Below are 20,873 nucleotides of genomic sequence, written 5' to 3'. Positions count from 1 at the left end.
ATTATACCAGGTGTCCTGACGATACCCGGAACAGAGAAACCTTAATGCATTGACTCGTACGTATTTACCCTACGTCTTGTATTCATTCCGACACTATTCTGTGTTGCCTGTGTAGTTTAAATCCATCTAGTACTTAAATATTATCTAGTCTTTTATTTCGCTTTTGTGCTTGTAATGACACTGTACTACTTTTCTTGATGGCATATATATATATATTTATTGGGGTTTTTTTCTGGCAAGCTCCACATACTTGATTCATCTCCTTCGCATTTATATTGTGGTTAGACGGAATGGTAAACATATGTATTTGTAGCATAGCTTCTTTACCTCGTTAGCTATTTTGACAACTAGTAATATGACACGGGAGAAATTTTTCTTATTTGTATTTTAATGTTCCCGAGAACAGTATTTCTTATCAATTTACAATTGTTGATGTGCAATATTGATTTTTGTTCTATGATTAATAGAAGTTTCATGAAACCTAATTGTTATCGATTTTATATGTTTCTTTGTGTATCTCTATGTGTACATCTATGTGTATCTCTATGTGTGCATCTATGTGTATCTCTATGTGTATCTCTGTCATCGTATTTGATTGTGATTTTGTCTATTTATATGCAATGCCCATGTTTTTACAATAATATTGATTCAAAATGAAGTTCGGGTTAGGGTTAGTTTCAGATTCTTAGCATGTATACAGTTTGGTTTATAGACGTTCTATGGGTGCTCGGTGTCAATCTTTTTTTAATTCAAGTTTGCCGGTGTTTATGTTTATTATTCGTACGAGTAAAAGGTATCAATGTGCCACATGTTTTAATTTCTTTTGAAAGCTGAATATTGTTTGTTTACTTTTAAACACTATTTACGATTCACCACATAAATTGAAAATTGCCATTGATTCACATAATCACATATTTTTAACGAAATTATATTCCATTTATATTTCCAATACTCAGGTAATAATACTTCTGTACAATCTCACTCAATTTTACTTGTGCATGATGTGAGAATGGTTTCAACGCTTTTGCTTGTGCTATCAAGTAAAGAGATCTGAGGACACGAGTTCCCCGGTTTTAAATGCACCAAAGACTATGAAAATACAATTTAAACTATTAAGAACTTTTAAAATATAACTATAACCAAAACATTATATTAAATCACGTGCTCTTGTTTCGGAAAACAAAACAAACACAAACGTCATTAATTAATATTTGTAAAATATAAAAAAGGACTTGAAACAAAAATACGAAAAATCCAAAATAACCGGGCTTGCATTAAGAGCAATAAGGGTTTATATAGAGTAAACTGCAAAAAGAATCCAAATCAGAGCATTTCTATACCTGCGTTCGATAAAATAGTAAATAGTATATATTTTTAACAAAACGTTCTGTTTTTTAGAGGTGGGATTTTATTCACATTAAATACTATCCTTGTATTTCGCTTTTCGCTTCACGAGAAAATAGGTTAACTGATCATATGTATTAATGCCGCAAAATTCTGAGCTTGATAATTAATGATGATCATTATTATTGATTTCCATGTTGAAACCGTAACTTTAATCGGAATGTAATCTTTGGTTTTGGTATTGTGAATTTTCCATTTACTCATTTATGGTTATATATTTCAGACCTTCTATTGTAATAATACATTGTGGAAAAAATAAAAACAAGCCAGTCCTTATTAATACTACATTATTAGTACTAGTTGTAAAACTCATCTATGAAGAAAATAAGTGTTATTACTTTAACACCCTGTATTAATATATATTTGCATATTTTCTATAAGCGGACAATAATTATTTACAGTGCCATCTGTACAAATTCCACAGGGGACTGATTCATATGTAATATATTGATGTTTGCAAACTGTAGATGTTCAGCGTAAATAGAGACGCTCTGATATTATTGTAACCATTTTGTTAAAACTGCAAAACTCCAAGCTTGCAGGGACGCCCGACCAAGCCAGGGCGTAAAATACGCAGATTTCGTATATATTATTAGAGAGTTAATGTTCTATCGAGTGTTATATATTATATAGTTGCGATTTTAAAAAAATATATCTATATGAATTGAGTCTATCAACTTGAATCGAAACCTAATCTCAAACTTATATACACTGCGTGTCAAATTATTAACGAGATAATTTTTTTTTTACCAGTCTCAGAATCTCACCGGTAGTTTCGTATCAAAACCTCCGGGAACGTTGGCAATGCTAAGCCGGACGTACTATGAAATTTCTGTACTGTTCCGCGCAATGCAAACAACTTGCCATCGTAATTGCTAAATCCAGTGTATTTGAGGTGTGTCAAATTATTAACAAGGCATTTTTTACGACAATACAATGGTTCGAAAATTTAATTGAGTAGTTCTAAAAGCGTACTATTACAGGACAGCGAGCAAAAGTTAAAACTTCGCTTGAAATATTGAAAATGATAAGAAGGCACAATCAAATTGTGGAGAACTTTGTCGAGGGTCTTACAAAGGTATTTAGTAGAGCTGATAAAGGTTAATCTAGCAGCTTTTTACACCGTTCTCCACTCTAAATTAAATGTGAAGTTGTTAAGACCCCTGGGTAGACATGTCAAGAAGTATTTGCTCAAGCCTGATTAAAGAATATATCAAAAAGTACTCGATATCGCCTGCCGATATGAGTGACAAATCTGTTAATCCGTGACAAAACCTCTATTAAAGCAGCATCACATACAAAACCGATAGAAATGGGCAGAGGACACCATGAAAACGGATTTTTGTTCATGGATGAAATGCATGCCACTCTTGATGGCCCAGATGGCTGGAGTAGGAGATGGGGCCTTGATGGACGACATCGTCATCAGTGTCTAAGACGCCAACAAGGTGGTGGGATAATGATTTGTGCTGGAATTACTGGAGGTACGTTATTTGGCCCGAGGAGAGTCTCACAAGCCGTAAAAATGATGTAAAATCCTTACATAGCTTTTCTGAAGGAGCACTTTGAACCATGGCTGAAGAACCAAAGGTTGAAGTTCAGATGAGCATTTATTTTATGCGGGATAATGCTCCCAGGTATTCAGCAAACAAAAGAAAAGAGTATTTGCAACAACTGGTGTTATCTGTGCGACGGAAGCTGTAGTGGCCTCCAAATTCACCAGATCTGAACTCAATTGAAAACTTTTGTATTATCATGAAGCGACGCCTCTATGCAAGTGGACACAAATTTAAGAGCAAAGATGAGTTATCGCGAGGAATAACTGTTGACGAAATCACACATTTTACTAATTCTACTTTTACAAGTTATTCATAAAAAGGATCGCATATGTCCTACTAATTATTTCAACGAAGACATTGCTATGTGGTGTTTGTGTTCTTAGGTTTTTCCTACTTCATTTAATGTTTGAATATTACTTCAATAAACAAGTTATGGATATATTGTGTTCTTTTCACAACTTAGTTAATATCTTAACAGTAAAATCAACAGACATTCCTATCTTCTGCCATAGTTTCACTAATACTGCTTTAAACACTTTTATTTTCGGATTGGAGTAGCTGAATAGTATCGTAAGCACTTTCAAAGTTTCATCGAGTTTTAATAACTCGTTTCTTAAATATTTAAAAATGTAAACTCGTTAATATATATGTGAGTGCGTATGGGTGTGTGTGTGTGTGGGTGTGGGTGTGTGTGTGTGTGTGTGGGTGTGTGTGTGTGTGTGTTTGTGTGTGTGTGTGTGTGTGTGTTTACCGTCTCCGGAGTCGAGGAAAAAGTCCAATAAAGTGATCGTGGAGATTAGAACTGATTATAAAATATATGTGTTTCAAAACTATATATATATATATATATATATATATATATATAATATACAGGGTAACCCCCCAAAAAAAACAAAGCTAAATGGAGGTCATCTGGAACATATGCTGTAGAACGGAAAAAAAGGCCACAGGCCTAAGTGTTTTGATGTGATGTTTTGAATATAATAAACTAGTTATGACCAAAGTTTCATTTCATTCAGACAAAACACTAAGAAACGGGGCATAATTAGAGTTTTTGGGGGTTACCCTGTATATATATTACCCTGTATATATATATATATATATATATATATATATATATATATATATATATATATATATATATACAACCTAAAAGGTTGAATGGAATCAGCGCAAATTCATCAGTGACTTTTAAAAAGCGAAACAATGGAAAGTAAACTAACAAAAAAAAACGTTTACCGGGTGTTTGAAGTGTATTAAGACTTGGGGTACGCTTTATAATCTGTTTCGGCCGAATATTTGCCTTTTTAGGAGTAAAAGTTCCAAACATTTTACCTATGTCATATCTAGCAAACTATGCAACCAATTTTGGGTCTAAACATTTGACTTTTACATAAAGGGTATTCAGACATGCAGTAAGCTTTATAATCAGTTTTTGGGCGAAGATTTGGCTGACAATATGTCTAAGATGACAGAGTTGATATTTGCTGACTCTACGGAGTTCCTCCACCAATTCTGGGTCTAAAAACTTGAAATGTTAGATATAGGTTTCTGGGCATGAGTCAAACTTTAATATATATATATATATATATATATATATATATATATATATATATATATATATATGCACAAAAAGTTATGTCCAGTACATAGGGCCAGAGCCAAGCCGGACTGACCTGCTAGTTATTTATAAAAATAGATGACTTAAGTGGCATCGGCTATAACCGAAACCAAAATAATTTAGAATCCTTCGTAAAATTGCTTATCAAAAAATTAATGAATTGTTTCATCACTTTTAATAGAAACCGAAACCAAAACTTATGAATAATTTTTATCAAATTATTTGTTTAAATGAATGTAAATATATAACACATAAACAATCCGGGTGTAAGCGTGTAACAGAAAATAACACACCAGCTACTGTATTAATATAGAGATTCATAAAAAATAAAAATAGTCACTCCAATATAATTAAGTCCCAATCGATAAATATCCAAGCACGAATAATACATTGCTAAATTATTAAATTGCGCATTGGTCAATTAGAAACAAGAGACAAAATTAAGTATATTTTAATTGGAAATGATATTACAATAATCAACATCACGTATATATCGATTATTGAAAACTGAATTGTATATATTAAAACGTAATGCGATAGTAATTCATATTGCATACAAACAATGCAAAATTCAATTAATTGTAGAAATATTTAGAATAAATATTTAATGCAATATGGAAGAAAAAAAATGCAATATGATTTAAAGAGGTAATTATCAAGGTGTTTGCCCTTTTATAAATAAGAAAGCTATGTTATATATTATTATATCTTCCAGACTACTTATATGTGCCAGTGTTGTCCGGGATTTTTCGGTGAGTTTTGCGAGCAATTCGATCAATGCTACAACAACCCTTGCTTGAATGGCGGAACTTGTGATTCATCGAACCACAATGAAACAAATATTACATGTCAATGTCTCCCAGGTACGTTAAATGATTGCATGCGTACATCGTATATCTGTACGTGAATATGACCATTGATTTTTAATTTTCGTTCAACCTTTTCTCTTTGCCTTGTGAATTAAATGTATAATATTGTTGTTTTTAATTATATACTACTAACATTTACTATGGAATTAATATTTTTATTACGCTTTGTAATTTTGAATTAAATATCAATTATTTACTTTACTAATACTATGCAAACCACGACTATAGAATAAATCATTTAAATTAGGCTTTAAAAAACTGTAGGTTTTTCCATCACATATTTAAATAGAATAATAAGAATTATACTGTAATATATTCATACTATTATGTAGATGCATTGAGATCTTTTCCAGAAGCTGCATGTTGTGTACTAAATTGCAATATTAACATATTTAAACCTAAACTATTATTTCCTATTGTAATTGTTTTGTTAAAATTGTATGTTATTGCAACGAAAATGTCAAACCCCTGTGTTTATAAAGAAACATTTTTTCCATGTCATTTGATGTTTATTTTTCATTAATAATGACTCAATAGTTTGTGCGTAGAAAATAAACTGAAGTCCACAAAACTATCGGTTATTGGATTTTTTTAATATTATATATGCAATATATTCAGTTATTAGATATTTATTATATAATATATACAATATATTCAGTTGTTAGAAATTGATTATATAATCTATACAATATATTCAGTTATTAGAAATTTAAAATTTAATAATATCATCTCTGTGATTATTTATTGATAGCATGAACCTTACCTGACAATTTTGTGATGTACTTATGTATATATATATATATATATATATATATATATATTGTACAAACAGTTCTCATATCAATATTTATATCCACAATTCTTACAATATATACAATCTTCCATGCATATAAAGTTTTATTTCGTTGGCAAATTGATTTCCGTTAGTTTCGAGTGTTATATTTAGTAGTTCATGTTTAATTTCAATGATGATCTGTATTCCTATAGGTGTTGTGTTATTATTCAGTTGTCAAAGAGTAATTCATTTCGCTTTCTATTTTACTTTGATTTTTAAGGTTATGAAATTCGCTTGTGTCTGGTGTAAATACAGATCTATTTACAATTAAAATCACGGGTCTCGGCAAACGAGAAATAAATAAATATATTTTACGATAATGTGTTCCTCTATCATATGGCAATCTACATTTTTTTCTGTTTCACAAAACCCCAGTTATTAATACAAATGATTTGAGATGATAAATGTTAAAACATAAAAACAATAAATGATAAATGTTAAAACATAAAAACAATGACATGATATAAAATATGAAGAATCTGCTTTTCCGGTTCCATTTTTTTCTATTTACAGAAATAGCACATTTTTAAATAACAATAACCCACGAATATATATTGCGGTGTAAGATACTGGATAGCACCTTCCGAAATCAAAGTAAATATCTATAAATATATTCCGCACAAATATGCGTATGTGGACTGACATGAATGCTTTAAATTTATTTTCAGTAAAAGGCAGGCAGAATACCAAAGAGATAGGCTCACGACAGTGAATCATTCATTAGTGATCAATGGTTCAATTAATAAAAAAGCTGACGACTACCAAAAATATAATTAATTATAATCTTTGTTTTCATATTATCAACGGTAATGTAGGAAATGAAGTAAAAAGGCGATGGATGGGTACCGAAATGTTTGACGTGATGATTGGTACACATTACTTTGCACAAAAGGACGCTTATTAATTGAATGGCAGTTCCACGTTATTTATCCCTTTATGTTGAGTAGGTATCGATAATTTCATCAAGTAAATGATTAATGGTAGTGTGCCTCATTGATTAAATCATGCAAAATGTTGCATACTAAATTCTTGTGTAATTCGGAAAAGTGTAAATGATGTGATTAGTTATATTCTTTTATGTTTGATTAGCGGGGACGATGGCCGGCTTAGTCAGAGCCTAAAATATGAATATGATATTTTAATTTGTCCAGATTTTTCTATATATTATGATAATAATTTCAAAATTAATAAAAATATCAGCTAAAATTTAAATTGTAGTATTCAGAGCTGGTGAGGGTGCAACTATACCAACATAACAGGCATATAGACCGATCGAAAATTAAAAATTAGAAATGAACTAAGATGACTATACAAAATGTTTAATGATTTTATAAAGTTTTACCCATCTTTGACCCCTTTAAAACACTGTTAACCTACTAAAGATTCATAAAAGAACGCCCGTAAAAAATCCAATAGACAGGGGCTGTAATCTTCCTCGAATATTCTTTATTTCGGCGAAGTGTTCAGATGTTAAATATAGATTCGACTACTGAGTCTATTTTAGCCGTTTATTGTAGAAATATTCGGTATAATGCACACAAATAAAGTTATCAAATTTGAAAGTATTTCTTTGTATTGTTTTAGAAAATGCTGATTGGCCGGTATAGATTTCTATGATAAGACCAGGGATATTTATTTCATATTTACACAAAGTAATTAAACCCCTATTATTTTCGTTTGGATAAACAACAACAACAATCAATAAATCGTTTTAATTAGTATTATTTTCAGCATTACATCACATTCACTGAGGTTATACAACGTAAAATAAAAATATCATCTAACTCAATATGTATTGAGTTCCGGCATAATTTATTGAGACTCGGTGTAACGTTTAATATTATTGAGTTTCGGCGTAACTTTTAAGGTGTATTGAGTTTCGGTATAATGCATTGAGTTTTTGCGCATGGCGTTTAATATGCACTGAGTTCTGGCATAATGCATTGAGTTCCAGCGAAACGTTTAAATTTTGATCCGGCGAGTCTACTAACGACCTGCATTTTAACATTTTCATTACGTCTTATAAATGAGATAGAGAAACATTTGAATAGACATTACATTTTATACCATGAATAATCAAATGAATTATTGTACTTTGTTAAAAAAACGTGATAAATTAGTAATAGACATTAACTAACTATTGAAGCTTTTTCTCGCTGTAAAGCCGGCCAAATTTAAAAAATTAAGGAATCGTTTAAAAAATATCGCGTATTAACATTTTATAACATGAAATTAGTCACTGCGTTGTAGAACATGCACATTTTTACAGCCATTTATTAAAAAACATTCTGCTACGAATCATACAACCTAAAACGCTTGTAGAAGTCAAAGCTGACAAATTAAAACTATATTCTGACGAAATACCAAATAGGGTTTAAGGTTGAAGAAAGGTGTTACTTTCAAATAAATAATATTCTAAACAGCAAAATACAGAACTATAGACGAAAAAATAATGAAATTTACGTATCTGATCGTATCCGAAATAACGGTTGGGATTACGATTAACCTACTTCCGAAAGTCGACAGGTTAGAAAACTTATAGACTATTCGACATATTGGTTATCAAGAATCAAGTCAGCATTTAATTTCCTGCCAGATTAGTGAAGACATTTAACTTGATGGCCAGTATTTTCGACATGTAGCTTTTCTTCGCAAAGTCAATTTTTAGCGGATTCTCTCTCACCGAAAAAAATCAGTGTTATTGTTGTCTATGTTCAAATATCTCCGGGGCGAAACCATTTATAATGCATTGTGCTGATACTTTTGTGTTGGTCAATAATACATTGAAAGGTTGTTTTTATTTGATTTCATTAGATACTCTCAATGAATGGTGCTTTAGAACAGAAGGTCATAGTCGTCCATGAAGTCTGCTTTACAAAAATCCCAGCAATGATTTTCGAAACTTTCATGAAAAAGCGGCGCTATTTAAATATATTATATGGATCCGATTAAATACTCGGTGTATTCACTTTGGTTAATGCAGTTTATATTACATATTATTCAAATGTAAATTTATAGATCTTTATATACAGATTTCACAGAGTATATAACTGGTCAAAATTCCTATTTATACTCATGTATTTTTAGTTTTTGTTTATAAGAAAATACCACAAAGGATTAAAATCACCGAGATAAAGTTAAGCTACAAACCTTTCAACACATTACATGCAATGCTTAATAGTTAGTGTTAAAGCATATGTTTAATTGCATTATCTTTGTAACCAATCATATTTATCGGGAAATTCTCGTTTAGGTTTTGTTTTTGCAGCTATTTTTGTGTTCTGCTTTAATACTTTCCACACATTTTTAAAATGAATGCTAATTTTATACTAATTCTGAAATCCAGAATATCATATATCTAATTAAATCACATAGAATTTTATAAACTCTGCATAGAGCTTTATACAGTGAATAAACTACTTAGTTAAAATCGTTACATACTTCTTGAGCTAGCCGGAAAACATGCCAACGAGACAGTGTTCGAAAGGCGGGCAGTTCTGAGAAAGAAGCTTTATTTATGGATTCTCTGTTTACATTAAGCCACTGATAAGTAGTGGGGAAATCATACATGTTGGTTTTAGCTTATTGAGTGGTTTTGGAAAAGTTTGGCAACAAGGGGCGCCGCTAAAGATTGAAGTGCATATGAGCATTTACCATGAAACTTGCGATAGAGGAATGACAGGTCCGTGACTTCTCTTCTGTTGAAAGAGGTTGCAGGGAAAAAGTGCATCACCTGCTCGGTTTAAAAGCCTGTTTGAACACTATTGAAGCAGGGTAAGGTGTACCGAGCATCTTATTCCAGATGTGGCAACATTACCCTCATTGGAAGGCGCACCTTGCTCTTATAGATCAACTTACCGGCCATCTTGGAATCAGATTAGATTTGTTTTCCATTTTACATCAGGAATGAATGTCAGTCTCAGAAACTAGTAATAAAAGGGGCTTCCCACGAATCGGAGCTCCCATCTCGGTGACTAATCCAGGAATATCAGAACAATAGAAGCAATCACATTTATAACCAAAGAAATGTAGGAGGTTTCTTTCTTTGTTGCAAAAGTTTGCTGATCGTTGCATCAAGTTTTGTACCGTAATGAGCAATATACTGGTGTTTTTTTACAAAAAAATTGAACTCGATATAAGTTATTGCGTTCTACTTATCTTAATTTCAGGAGTTCTTCTAATAATCCTGTAACATCTTAATAGCTATTTCTGTTAGTTGATTCATTTGTCATATAGAAGTAACATTCACTGTCAGACACTATGGAATGAAGAATATATATTTATAAAAAGAAACGAACAATTTATCTTGCGAAGAGTAGGCTTCGAAACATTATCTGAATAAAAACCTGTGCCCAATTGCGGAATCCAGACTGGAGTCTGTGATGTGATAAGATTTACCGATGAACACCGAAAAACGAATAAGTAAAAAATAATAGTTTTTGACATGTTGTGACATGATGCCGTGAAATGCCGTGTGTTGTTTCGTAAGTTTCCTTTATCTACTGACACCATTCGTCTTCATAGAAGCGACATATTTTTCGTGATGCTCAATATCTGTCTGGACTTTTTCACTTTAATTAGGGAAAATAAGCTCACGTCGAAAGAGAAGTAGTCCCTATATTTGATTTCATGATGTGATGAACAACAACTATAGCAGAATTAAACGCCTTACGCATTTTTCTACCTGATTTATCGGGCATGGTGTGTTCATGTTTGTTTACAACATACCTGAAAATGAATGAAGAAAACATTTTAAAAACTCATGTATTTTTTAATCTATAACTTATATATTTAATAACAAATAATAGTTTCTTTTACATTCAAATCAATGATAAAAATAAAAAACGTATTTTCATTTTTTCTTTTAATATCTTTTTAACACATTAACTCTTCTGGCGGTTTTCAGAACGGTGATGTAGCGTAGCTTCTAACTAGGCTTGATCTATACAAACAGATGCTTATTACAACATAAGTAAATTCAAAACAACTGGAATCAAGTTTCAGATCTTATGCCACTGAAAGTGAGTTAAATAGTGTTATCAAAGATATAAAAGTGTTAATTTCATTTAAATTTATTCCCATCCTTAGATTTCATGGTTTGAAAAGCAAACATTGGTTTTAATAGTAATCTTCTATAAACATTCTTTGTGTGTTAGCCATTCTCATTCTTAGCCAATTTGACACCTTTTAAAACGCGCTGACAAATACGCCTTTACATTTTACTCACGTTCCTTTTTGGCAACTCTTAAACCTCGACGTCAGTTTCTAAACATGGACACTTTAATATGTAACATACTTATAGGAGTATATATATTAAAACACAAATATATATATATATATATATATATATATATATAAATATATTAATATATTAAATATATAAATATAATAATATATATATTTAAACATATTAATAGCTAATATATATATATATTATATTTATATACTTTAATATATTAATATATTTATATATATATATTAATATATATACTTCTATAAGTATGTTACATATTGATATGTATAATTTATATATATATATATATATATATATATATATAAACTGGTAGCTAGACTTGACGTTGTCTTAGATGGAAATAGTGTCAATAATAATGTCACTTAAATATACACTTATTTTCATTGAAATCAAAATTATCTATTTTTCAATTAGATATATCAGCTATTTTTACTAATTACGTGCCCCCACCGTGTAATGGGAAGAAGCTTGGCAAAATGTTTTAAATGACTTAGTTAATATCATGGTTCAGTTTATAAATGACTTAGTTAATAGCATGGTTCAGCCGTGTTCTTAATACAAACATTAATTTTTATATAAACAACTGTAAATTTTATACAGAATCAATTTGATTAAATTGAAACGTTTAAAATAAAGTATTATGGCTCAGTCTTGCTCTTAAAAGAATCATAAATTTCGAGCTCGTTCCTGTGTGATAAAATAATCTACAGTTATTTTTTAGAAGGTGAGGCCTTTCTAATTGGACGGTGATAAACTTCACGAATACAGTTGTCATGTACGGTTATATAAAAATGTTTAATTTGGTCAAAATAAGACTTCCTTCTTTAATCATTTATTTTTTTATTTTTGATTATCGCTTTTCGTTAAATTTAATACAGAAAAATAAAAGTACGTTGATAAACAGATACAGAAAACATTAATTGTGTTTTGTTAATATTTTAACTCATTATCGGAAGTAATACACCCACACCCACCCACACACACATATATATATATACATATATATATATAGTCTTTGAAGTTTTTAACCTTTAAAACAATACAAAAAAAGTAATCACTCGTTAGAAAATCACCTAGTCAGTAAGCCATTTAATCATTTGTAATCGCTGCATTAACTTGTTCTCGAATTAAGTATAGAACTAATAATTTATTTTTAAGGGATCCTCAGTTGCTTACCATGAAATACTGTCTCGGAGATTTAAAAACAAAACAGCATATTACATCATAGCTCCCCAGCAGTGTTGATCAAACACCACCTCCCTTAATCTAAGGAAGAAGCCATGGTACAAATATTTGATCTAATTTCCTATTCCTAATTGCATTATCTAACCTTTTCATGCTATAAAAATTAATCTCTTACCTGTGTGATACATCAGTTTCCAAATTCAAAATGGATATATTTTTTAATTTATTAATCTCGTATTTATAAGTTTAGGATTAATCCATTTAACTACTTATCATCCCCCCATATATATATATATATATATATATATATATATATATATATATATATATATATATATATATATATAATCGAACAAAATATAAAACAAAGTTTATTTGTAATTGATTTTAGTTTCCAATATGTTATTCAAATACTTATGAGAATCAAGCTTAAATGTAAAATAAAATACATATATTTAAAATGTAAAACCTGTTTCTAAGTATGCATTTAATAGAAAAATACAAGCTATTTATTTGGCGAAGAGAACCGCTACCAGTTTTACTTTAAGGGATCAGAAAGAAAGGTCAAGAATTAAAAATGTTTAATCGTATAAAACAATAAACTAAACAGCTTTTGAAATTATACGTTTAATGCATGAAATTTTGTTACGGAATCTCTCACGCGGTTTCAGTCAGTAATTTTCATTTTGATATAGAAAATCGGTAAAACATTTTTCATGTTTTACTATGGGTTCTTGAATGCTTTTCCTTTTTACAACATTAAGGTTTTCCATAACTGTCGATTGCTTTTGATGCCACTGTTTTTCGTTGGCTATTCTTTGTAAAGGAGATTACATATGAGAACCTACTTTAAGAGACCTGTACATTTTAATTGTTAGTGGCAGTAAACTAAGTCAAGTTCACGCTGATCGTTTCAGAGAACGATATTTGTAAATAATCTCATAAATATTTTAATTCGCTTATGAGTAAAGTAATATGCTTTATTTATAAAATCGTACCGATGAAATTGTTTACATCCATGACTTTGTTGGAGTCTCAAGTTATTCGTTATTGTATTCTTAAAATCACTCGAATAGATGATAGAAAATTTAGTCTTAAGAAAGCTGTGTCTTTAGACTTCGCGCGTATACACCACAGGTCCTCGCGACTTTTATTGAAATACGCATATTTATATAATAACTAATTAAATAAGTAAATATATGACTAGGATGCCGTTATAGTTTAAAATATGACCGCTTTTTTTTACTTTATTCATAGATTTAAACTAAGAAAATATTAATATGGCATAATGCAAAATATTGAAAACAAAATGTTCTAAAAAATGTTGTGTTAAAGGCCGCATCATGAATAAATTTTACAGGCTGTGTTTACATGTAATCAAAAAATATTTAAAACAAAACAATATAAAATGATAAACAAGCAGTATCTAAATTAGCAGTAAAATATCAAAGCGCATTGAAGCCTTGCAGGTAAGTCATGGCGACAGCAATTTGTTACGCAAACATCTCAACGTATTCGTTTGACTCAAATGTAGCGTTTAATTCCCCGATAAATTTTAGCGGAAAGTTTCTCATAATGTGAGTCAGAAGTCGCTGTAGCATGTTAAAAAGTATAAAGGGAAAATCGTTATTGATTCGGGTAGAAAATTATATTGTGCTGAAAAACACTATTAAAAAGGTTGATTCTTTTGTATATTAAAATTAACATTCCTATTTAAGCATCGACTCGGATTTATCATTGCCATTGTCAATACTTTCCGTTTTATAAAGAAGCCAGATGCGATAGCCGCCAATGTATGTGAACGAACGACAACATTTTTTTATATATTTAATCGAAATAAACAAACACGGTGCGTTGGATCTGGTTAATAGTCTTACCTTTTATGCAAAGATAACTCTCAATAATAAAACTGCTTGCTTTTTCTTTTACAAGGTTGTCACCACTAAACAAGCCACAGAAACCACTCCGGGATAAGGGTTATTGCGTGTATAGTACGGTAATGTTCAGATTTGAGCTAGACGGGGGATCGGGGAGGGGAGACAACACGTTGATTTGACAAGGAAAACGTTCAATAACGTACATTGCATGCCGTTTTGCCTCCTCCCTAAATGGAAAAGAAAAAGCATATCCAAAATGAAAACATATATTGTATGTTCTAATAGAAATCATGGAAAATACTAAAATTATTTGAATTATTAATGTTTTAGTTGTATAAGTTTTGATTTACTGTTTACATCACGTTTTTACATACTTATTTGTACATAGACCAAAATTTCCTCATGCTTACATGTTTTAATCAGGATTATTATCAGATAACGTAGGTTTCAATCATCAATCTTGTTCGGTTAAAGTTCAAAAATAAAAATAAAAATGTAGGTATTTGAAAATTCATGCTTAGCAGAGTGTCCGTTGTGTAGTGTATATATTGAGAATTTAATATTTCAGAGATGAATTCCTGCAAGATTTAAGAATATTCACAAAGAGCAAACAAAAACTAATGTTGTTTATGGCTAATATAGAATAACATAAATGTATATATTATAAAATATATATTATAAAAGACATGTTGAAAGACAGAATATGAAAATAAAAAGACGACATGTTTTCAGTACAATTATTCCAGTTGATATTTAGGATGATAACTCATAATAAGCCATGCTTATATTAAGGAATGTTCTTAATTTAAGACATGAAGTCTGGTTCGTCTCATACATAAGAATAAATATAAAAGTATGCAATTAAAGTAATAAGCTCTAATGCATTTTTGACACTCATGCACATATACACACACAGACACCGACACACACACACACGTATATATATATATATATATATATATATATATATATATATATATATATATATATATATATACAGATTTTAGAAAAGAATTCGAATGCCTACTACACACAGTCCAGGAGTGTCAGATCTCCCGATATAGTAGTTTGTACCATAATTTTCTATACACTAAATATTCTAAATTACGTAATTTTCGAATCTCAATTAAGATCTGTTTATGGCTAAACTACAATGTTTTAGACGAGAAATAATGCACCTTATTCAAGTGATGTTGCCTTGGGTTACAGCATTCATTTTTTATCAGACTAATGGAAGACTTATCCTTGAATCCCGTAATATCACAAGTAACATATACTATCGTCATTTCTCTGGTTAGTTGGGGAGTAGAAAGTGAATAATCTAACCTTCTTAAGAAACCCAAAATCTAAGACGTAAAGCAGATTTTATGAAATAACTATGTGCCTAATATCAAGAGTTTCTGAAATAACGAGGTGCCTCATATTAAGTTAAATGTTAGTCCCAGAAAGTGGGGCGGGGTTCATTGATTTCTGAAAGCACAAGCTAGAGTAAAATTAAACAAACAGGGAAACACACAAACACGCCCACGCACCCCCACACACAAACGCATACACCCACAGACACACACATATATATATATATATAATATATATATATATATATATATATATATATACATATATATATATATATATATATATATATATCTCTTTATGCGTGTGGTCGTATCTCTGAACTTTTTACACAGTTGAGCATCACAAGTGAATTTAAGATGTATTTATACAACACAAACCGTTTAACTCAAAATGTATAATTCCCAAGTAGGTCGTTTGATATCACAGGGGAACATTCGAAATGGCTGTTTCTATTTAAAACACAATATAAAAGCAAAGGTAGGTTCTTTGATATGACAATGGCGCATTCGAAATGTCTGTCTTTGTTTAGAACATAATTGACGCATGATCATTTATTTTCCATTTTTAATTTTAATGTAAACATATTAAGAAAAAAAGTATAAAATCAACATAAATTCTCTGCAGTGAAATGGAGATAAAAAATATATATTGGTAACTTAGTCACTCCGAGAGACATGTTAAGCTGTCTCCACGTGCATCGCGATGAGTCCACAATTAGACAAATCAATTAAATGTTTAATTGAAAAATGCGATATTTCACCGATTTAAAGGACAATGAAAATATAGAAGTGTGAAATATTCGTTGTCATTATTCAATCCTGGGTAGCACCGGGGCACCCTACTATATATTTATAAACATTAGAGTATGGTACACATTTGTTTAATATATTTAAAAAAATTTTTTTTTTTAAAAGCCGAAGATTGATACGCGTATATTATTATGTTCCATTTTTAATGAATCTTTTTTTTCTCTAAGACTTTTGTGTGATTTTATTCCTGTGACGCATAATATACATCTTAACCTGATCCGTTGTTTATCGTAAGACTCTTACTCAGATTTTCCGGAAATCGAAAACATTTAGACTTTTTCCTCCTTAACAATCAATCATTAGGTAATGCGTGTACTAATACATCTAACTGATCTTTCCTCCCCTTTTAAGTAAACTACACAATCCCCTGTCTGAACATATAATGCTCACTTTTAGACGTATATATCTATACATCGATCTAAAATAGATCTCACTTTGATTCCTATTATCTCTGTAGAAGTAAATATCGCTAATGCACATCGATTTGATTCTATTCGTATTAATATGTGCGGCTTTAATTTCCGCTTATTTTATAAAATGTTTATGAAATAATTTAGATATATCTCTATACAATCATTAATATATATATATATATATGTATGTATGTGGGTGTGTGTGTTTGTGTGTGTGTAATAAACTGAAATAAGTTGAATAATATGTTAGTTTGTCTATCACATTAATCTAATAGTAAAAGAAGATTTTAGTAGTGAATAATCTGTTGCATAATATAAAAATATATGAGTTAATGAGGCAGCAAAGTGTTTATCACGTATATAATAGTCTGTTGCTTTTCTTATGCCAAAATAAAAGAAAATTAATTTTAAAAATAACGTTTCACATCGGAGTAGGTTGTATAAAACACTGAAGCGAAAACCGTTATACTACAACTAATGATGTAAAATAAGGATTAATATAGAGTTGTAAGTTCTTAGTCATTATATATCAAAATTAAAGCATCTGACAGACTTTACTTTATAACTTTATACGTAAATTAAGTTAAAATCTATATATGTATAAAAGTGAACTTGTCAGTGTGTATGTGTGTGTGTCTGTGTACATTTATCTACATAATAACTTTGTTAATTTTAAGCCCACAGACTAGAAATTTGATATACAGGGCACAGAGATTTGGGAAAATCTTTTTAATCCATTTTCGGTCAGAAATTTGTCTGTTAAGGGGGTCAAAATTCAACGATTTGATCTTTGAGAACACTACCAAACTCCGCCGCCAATTTTGGGCTCAACACTTGAAATTTAGATATAGGTTACTTACTAACTTGATTGAAGCCCAAAACAATAAATGTTAAGGGGTCATAATAAGGGTCTAAGTTTAAAAAAAATTGACCGTTTTTGTTTTTGTTTTTGCTCAACATACACGTCCAAAACCCCTGATCAACGCCGGGCTGAAATGCTATTGAAAATATTTATGAGAATCATTTTTGTAAAAAAAAAATTAATAACTTTACAATCTATAAAACTGTCTATTAAAATATCTTAACTCATTTGGTATTATATGCCCATATAGTAATCAATATCGATAGACTGCTATATTCCAACTATTTTCACATGCTAGAAATAGACACTATCAATTCATCTCTAGCAAATTGATGCAAAAATATGCAATACTTTTAATTGCTCGGTATAAAAAGTATAAGAGTCCGTTGACTATCCCAAAAATATAGCAAGTAAAATAGTAAACTAATAAAAAAAATACAACAGAATATGTTAAAATAATATTCAAAATTTACTTAATTTCACCGATTAAAACTATACCTGTTCAAGGAAAATATATCAGATAGTTTTCTTGACTGTATATTATACTACATCAACAGCACGATTCTGCTTTTAATCTCCGTGTAAATATAGTTTAATAGCAGCGACGTGTAACAAAGATCAATATCTGAAGTCAGTTGTTATTCATATGGTAATAGATTTAAATTAACTCTATTAATCATCTCACATAGAAATTATTGGCAGTTTATAATGAGGATAGGAACTAGCTGGTAGTAGCATTTTTAAGAATAAATCCACAAAATTAATTTGCCACCAATTTAAGATGTAAATAAAATAATAAACATTCGGTTTTTATCAAAAGTTAATTTTTCTTTTTAGCTTGTTATAGTTAAAATTGTCAATTAATTTAAATGTGTACATTATTTAGACATATGCTTTTTTGCGACTTATCATTACACTACAACTAACACGTGCTTTAAAACGTTAGCAAATATTTACGCACACTATATCGTTAAATACTATCTGCACAAATCAAGATTAAAAACACGATCATTAGATATTTAATTTACGATAGAAACTCATGTCTCGATGATTCATATATTTGTATCCGAAATTATCCAGGAAAAATCAATAAAGAATACAACTATCCCCTATATATTTTGATCGCAGAAATTCCCCTCTGCACCAAAGTACTGTATTTTCTAAAACAACAGATGCCACATATATATGTATTATATCTAGACTATTAGTCACTATCATATGTCACTTAAGAACGGCATTTTAGACACATTTACTCGTTATAATAAAATCCTACATTTTACCCTTGGAGCAATCTCATCATAATCGTTAATATATATAGAGTAAGTAGTTTCTAATTTTAACTCTAAATAACAAGTTCTCTTGCCGTCCCTATTTATCACAGGGAGGATTTCTGCACTTTCGACGGATATGGGGTTTCACCATAATTAACTGAAGGATATACTCATATATATACCACGATCTTCCCATTTCCCAATTCCAAAATAATAAAGTGTCTCTACTCAGATTCCGTCAACTCTCATTAGCTGAGAGCTGACGATTCGTTCCTTCAAGATTTTTATTGCAATAATGAAAGCCCCAGGAATGTTCAAATTCACTCTCTACAGGAGGAAATCGTTTTATTTAACATAAAGCAGAGACAAATGTAATAACCAACTGTGACACATCGAGACATGTTCATAAGTTAATAATTACTTTAATTTTTTACATTCAATATACTGTAGAGGTAAACTGTTCTAATACCGTTACCCTACCGTGAAAAATCTTTTTGTTTACATAGATCAGGCATGTTGCTATTAAATACTATTCTCTTACACATCGGCACCTGCTGATAAGCCAATGTTTAATCTTTTTGGAAAGCTACATATTTTTTTCTTTTTTAATGTTCTTTCTTTATACGCTTAATCATTGTTTTTATGCAGTTACGTCAGCATGTGTGTTTATGTGTTTGTGTATGTGTGTCCGTGTGTGTTTGCGGACGTGTTCGTTTGTGCGCGCGTGTGTGATCGCGTTTGCGTGTGGGTGTGTGTGCATATGTGTGTCCACTAGTGTTTGCGTGTGTGTGCGCGTGCATGTGTGTTATTGTTTGTCCGTGTGTACGCGTCCGTGTGTATGTGTAAGTGTGTGTGTGTCTATGCGCTACAAATCAATCTAATAGTTTCTTTCAACAGACTCGGCCGCAGCAACGCGTGGTCGGATGAGTTACGAGTTTTTAATAAGATAGTTGAATATATATTCATTCTTTTATATTTAAAGTTTGATCCCATTTATATATATATATATATATGAAATGAAAATTACAATAGAATTTACCAAAATGATCCAAGATGGTAAAATTAAAGTAAATAATAAATATTAAATTTATTTATAGTTACGTCTCGGAAGTAGAGTGAAAAGCACATCTTATTTTTCTTTTATTAATATTATTTTTTCCTTGTACACATTTTTGTGAATTATTCCATGGAGTTCTGCCTTTGGATTATTATGGTTCATCTTCTTCCAATTACGGGATTTCCTTGGATTTTACTTGTACAAATGGAAATTCTTTTAACTTTCTTGAAGTTTTACATTTGGGTTTTACCGTCACTGTACTTTTTATCTTCCACAAGACTATCCATTAATGTGTAATCACCTTTTTCTTTACCATACTCCCTCTGCTTAACTTATTTTGTTTTCAAGTAAGATCTTTGACTTATTTGTTGTTTCATCAAATACTTCTGCAAGCAAAATCCGATCCCGCATTTTGCTAATTTCGTACCCTCTGATGAGAAAGAGCGTATTACTTCGAAACTCCGCGGATTAATGACTATCCATTCATCTAGTGTTTCCTTT

At 30.4% G+C, this 20,873-nt stretch overlaps 1 protein-coding gene across 1 annotated transcript in view; it reads left to right on the top strand.

Annotated features, from left to right (window-relative positions):
- LOC145287952 (uncharacterized) overlaps positions 1-20,873 on the top strand; it is an 881,042-nt gene that overhangs the window by 719,474 nt on the left and 140,695 nt on the right. Inside the window, exon 5 of the mRNA XM_080135905.1 lies at positions 5,300-5,447. Within this exon, the coding sequence (XP_079992031.1) occupies positions 5,300-5,447 (148 nt within the window). The remainder of the gene's footprint in view (positions 1-5,299; positions 5,448-20,873) is intronic.

This window comes from Euprymna scolopes, chromosome 11 (genome assembly GCF_053919585.1).
Source record: "Euprymna scolopes isolate OS-2025 chromosome 11, ASM5391958v1, whole genome shotgun sequence".
NCBI classification, from domain to species: domain Eukaryota; kingdom Metazoa; phylum Mollusca; class Cephalopoda; order Sepiida; family Sepiolidae; genus Euprymna; species Euprymna scolopes.
The sequence above is the reverse complement of the archived record's forward strand: the minus strand, read 5'-3'. Positions and strand labels throughout refer to the sequence as shown.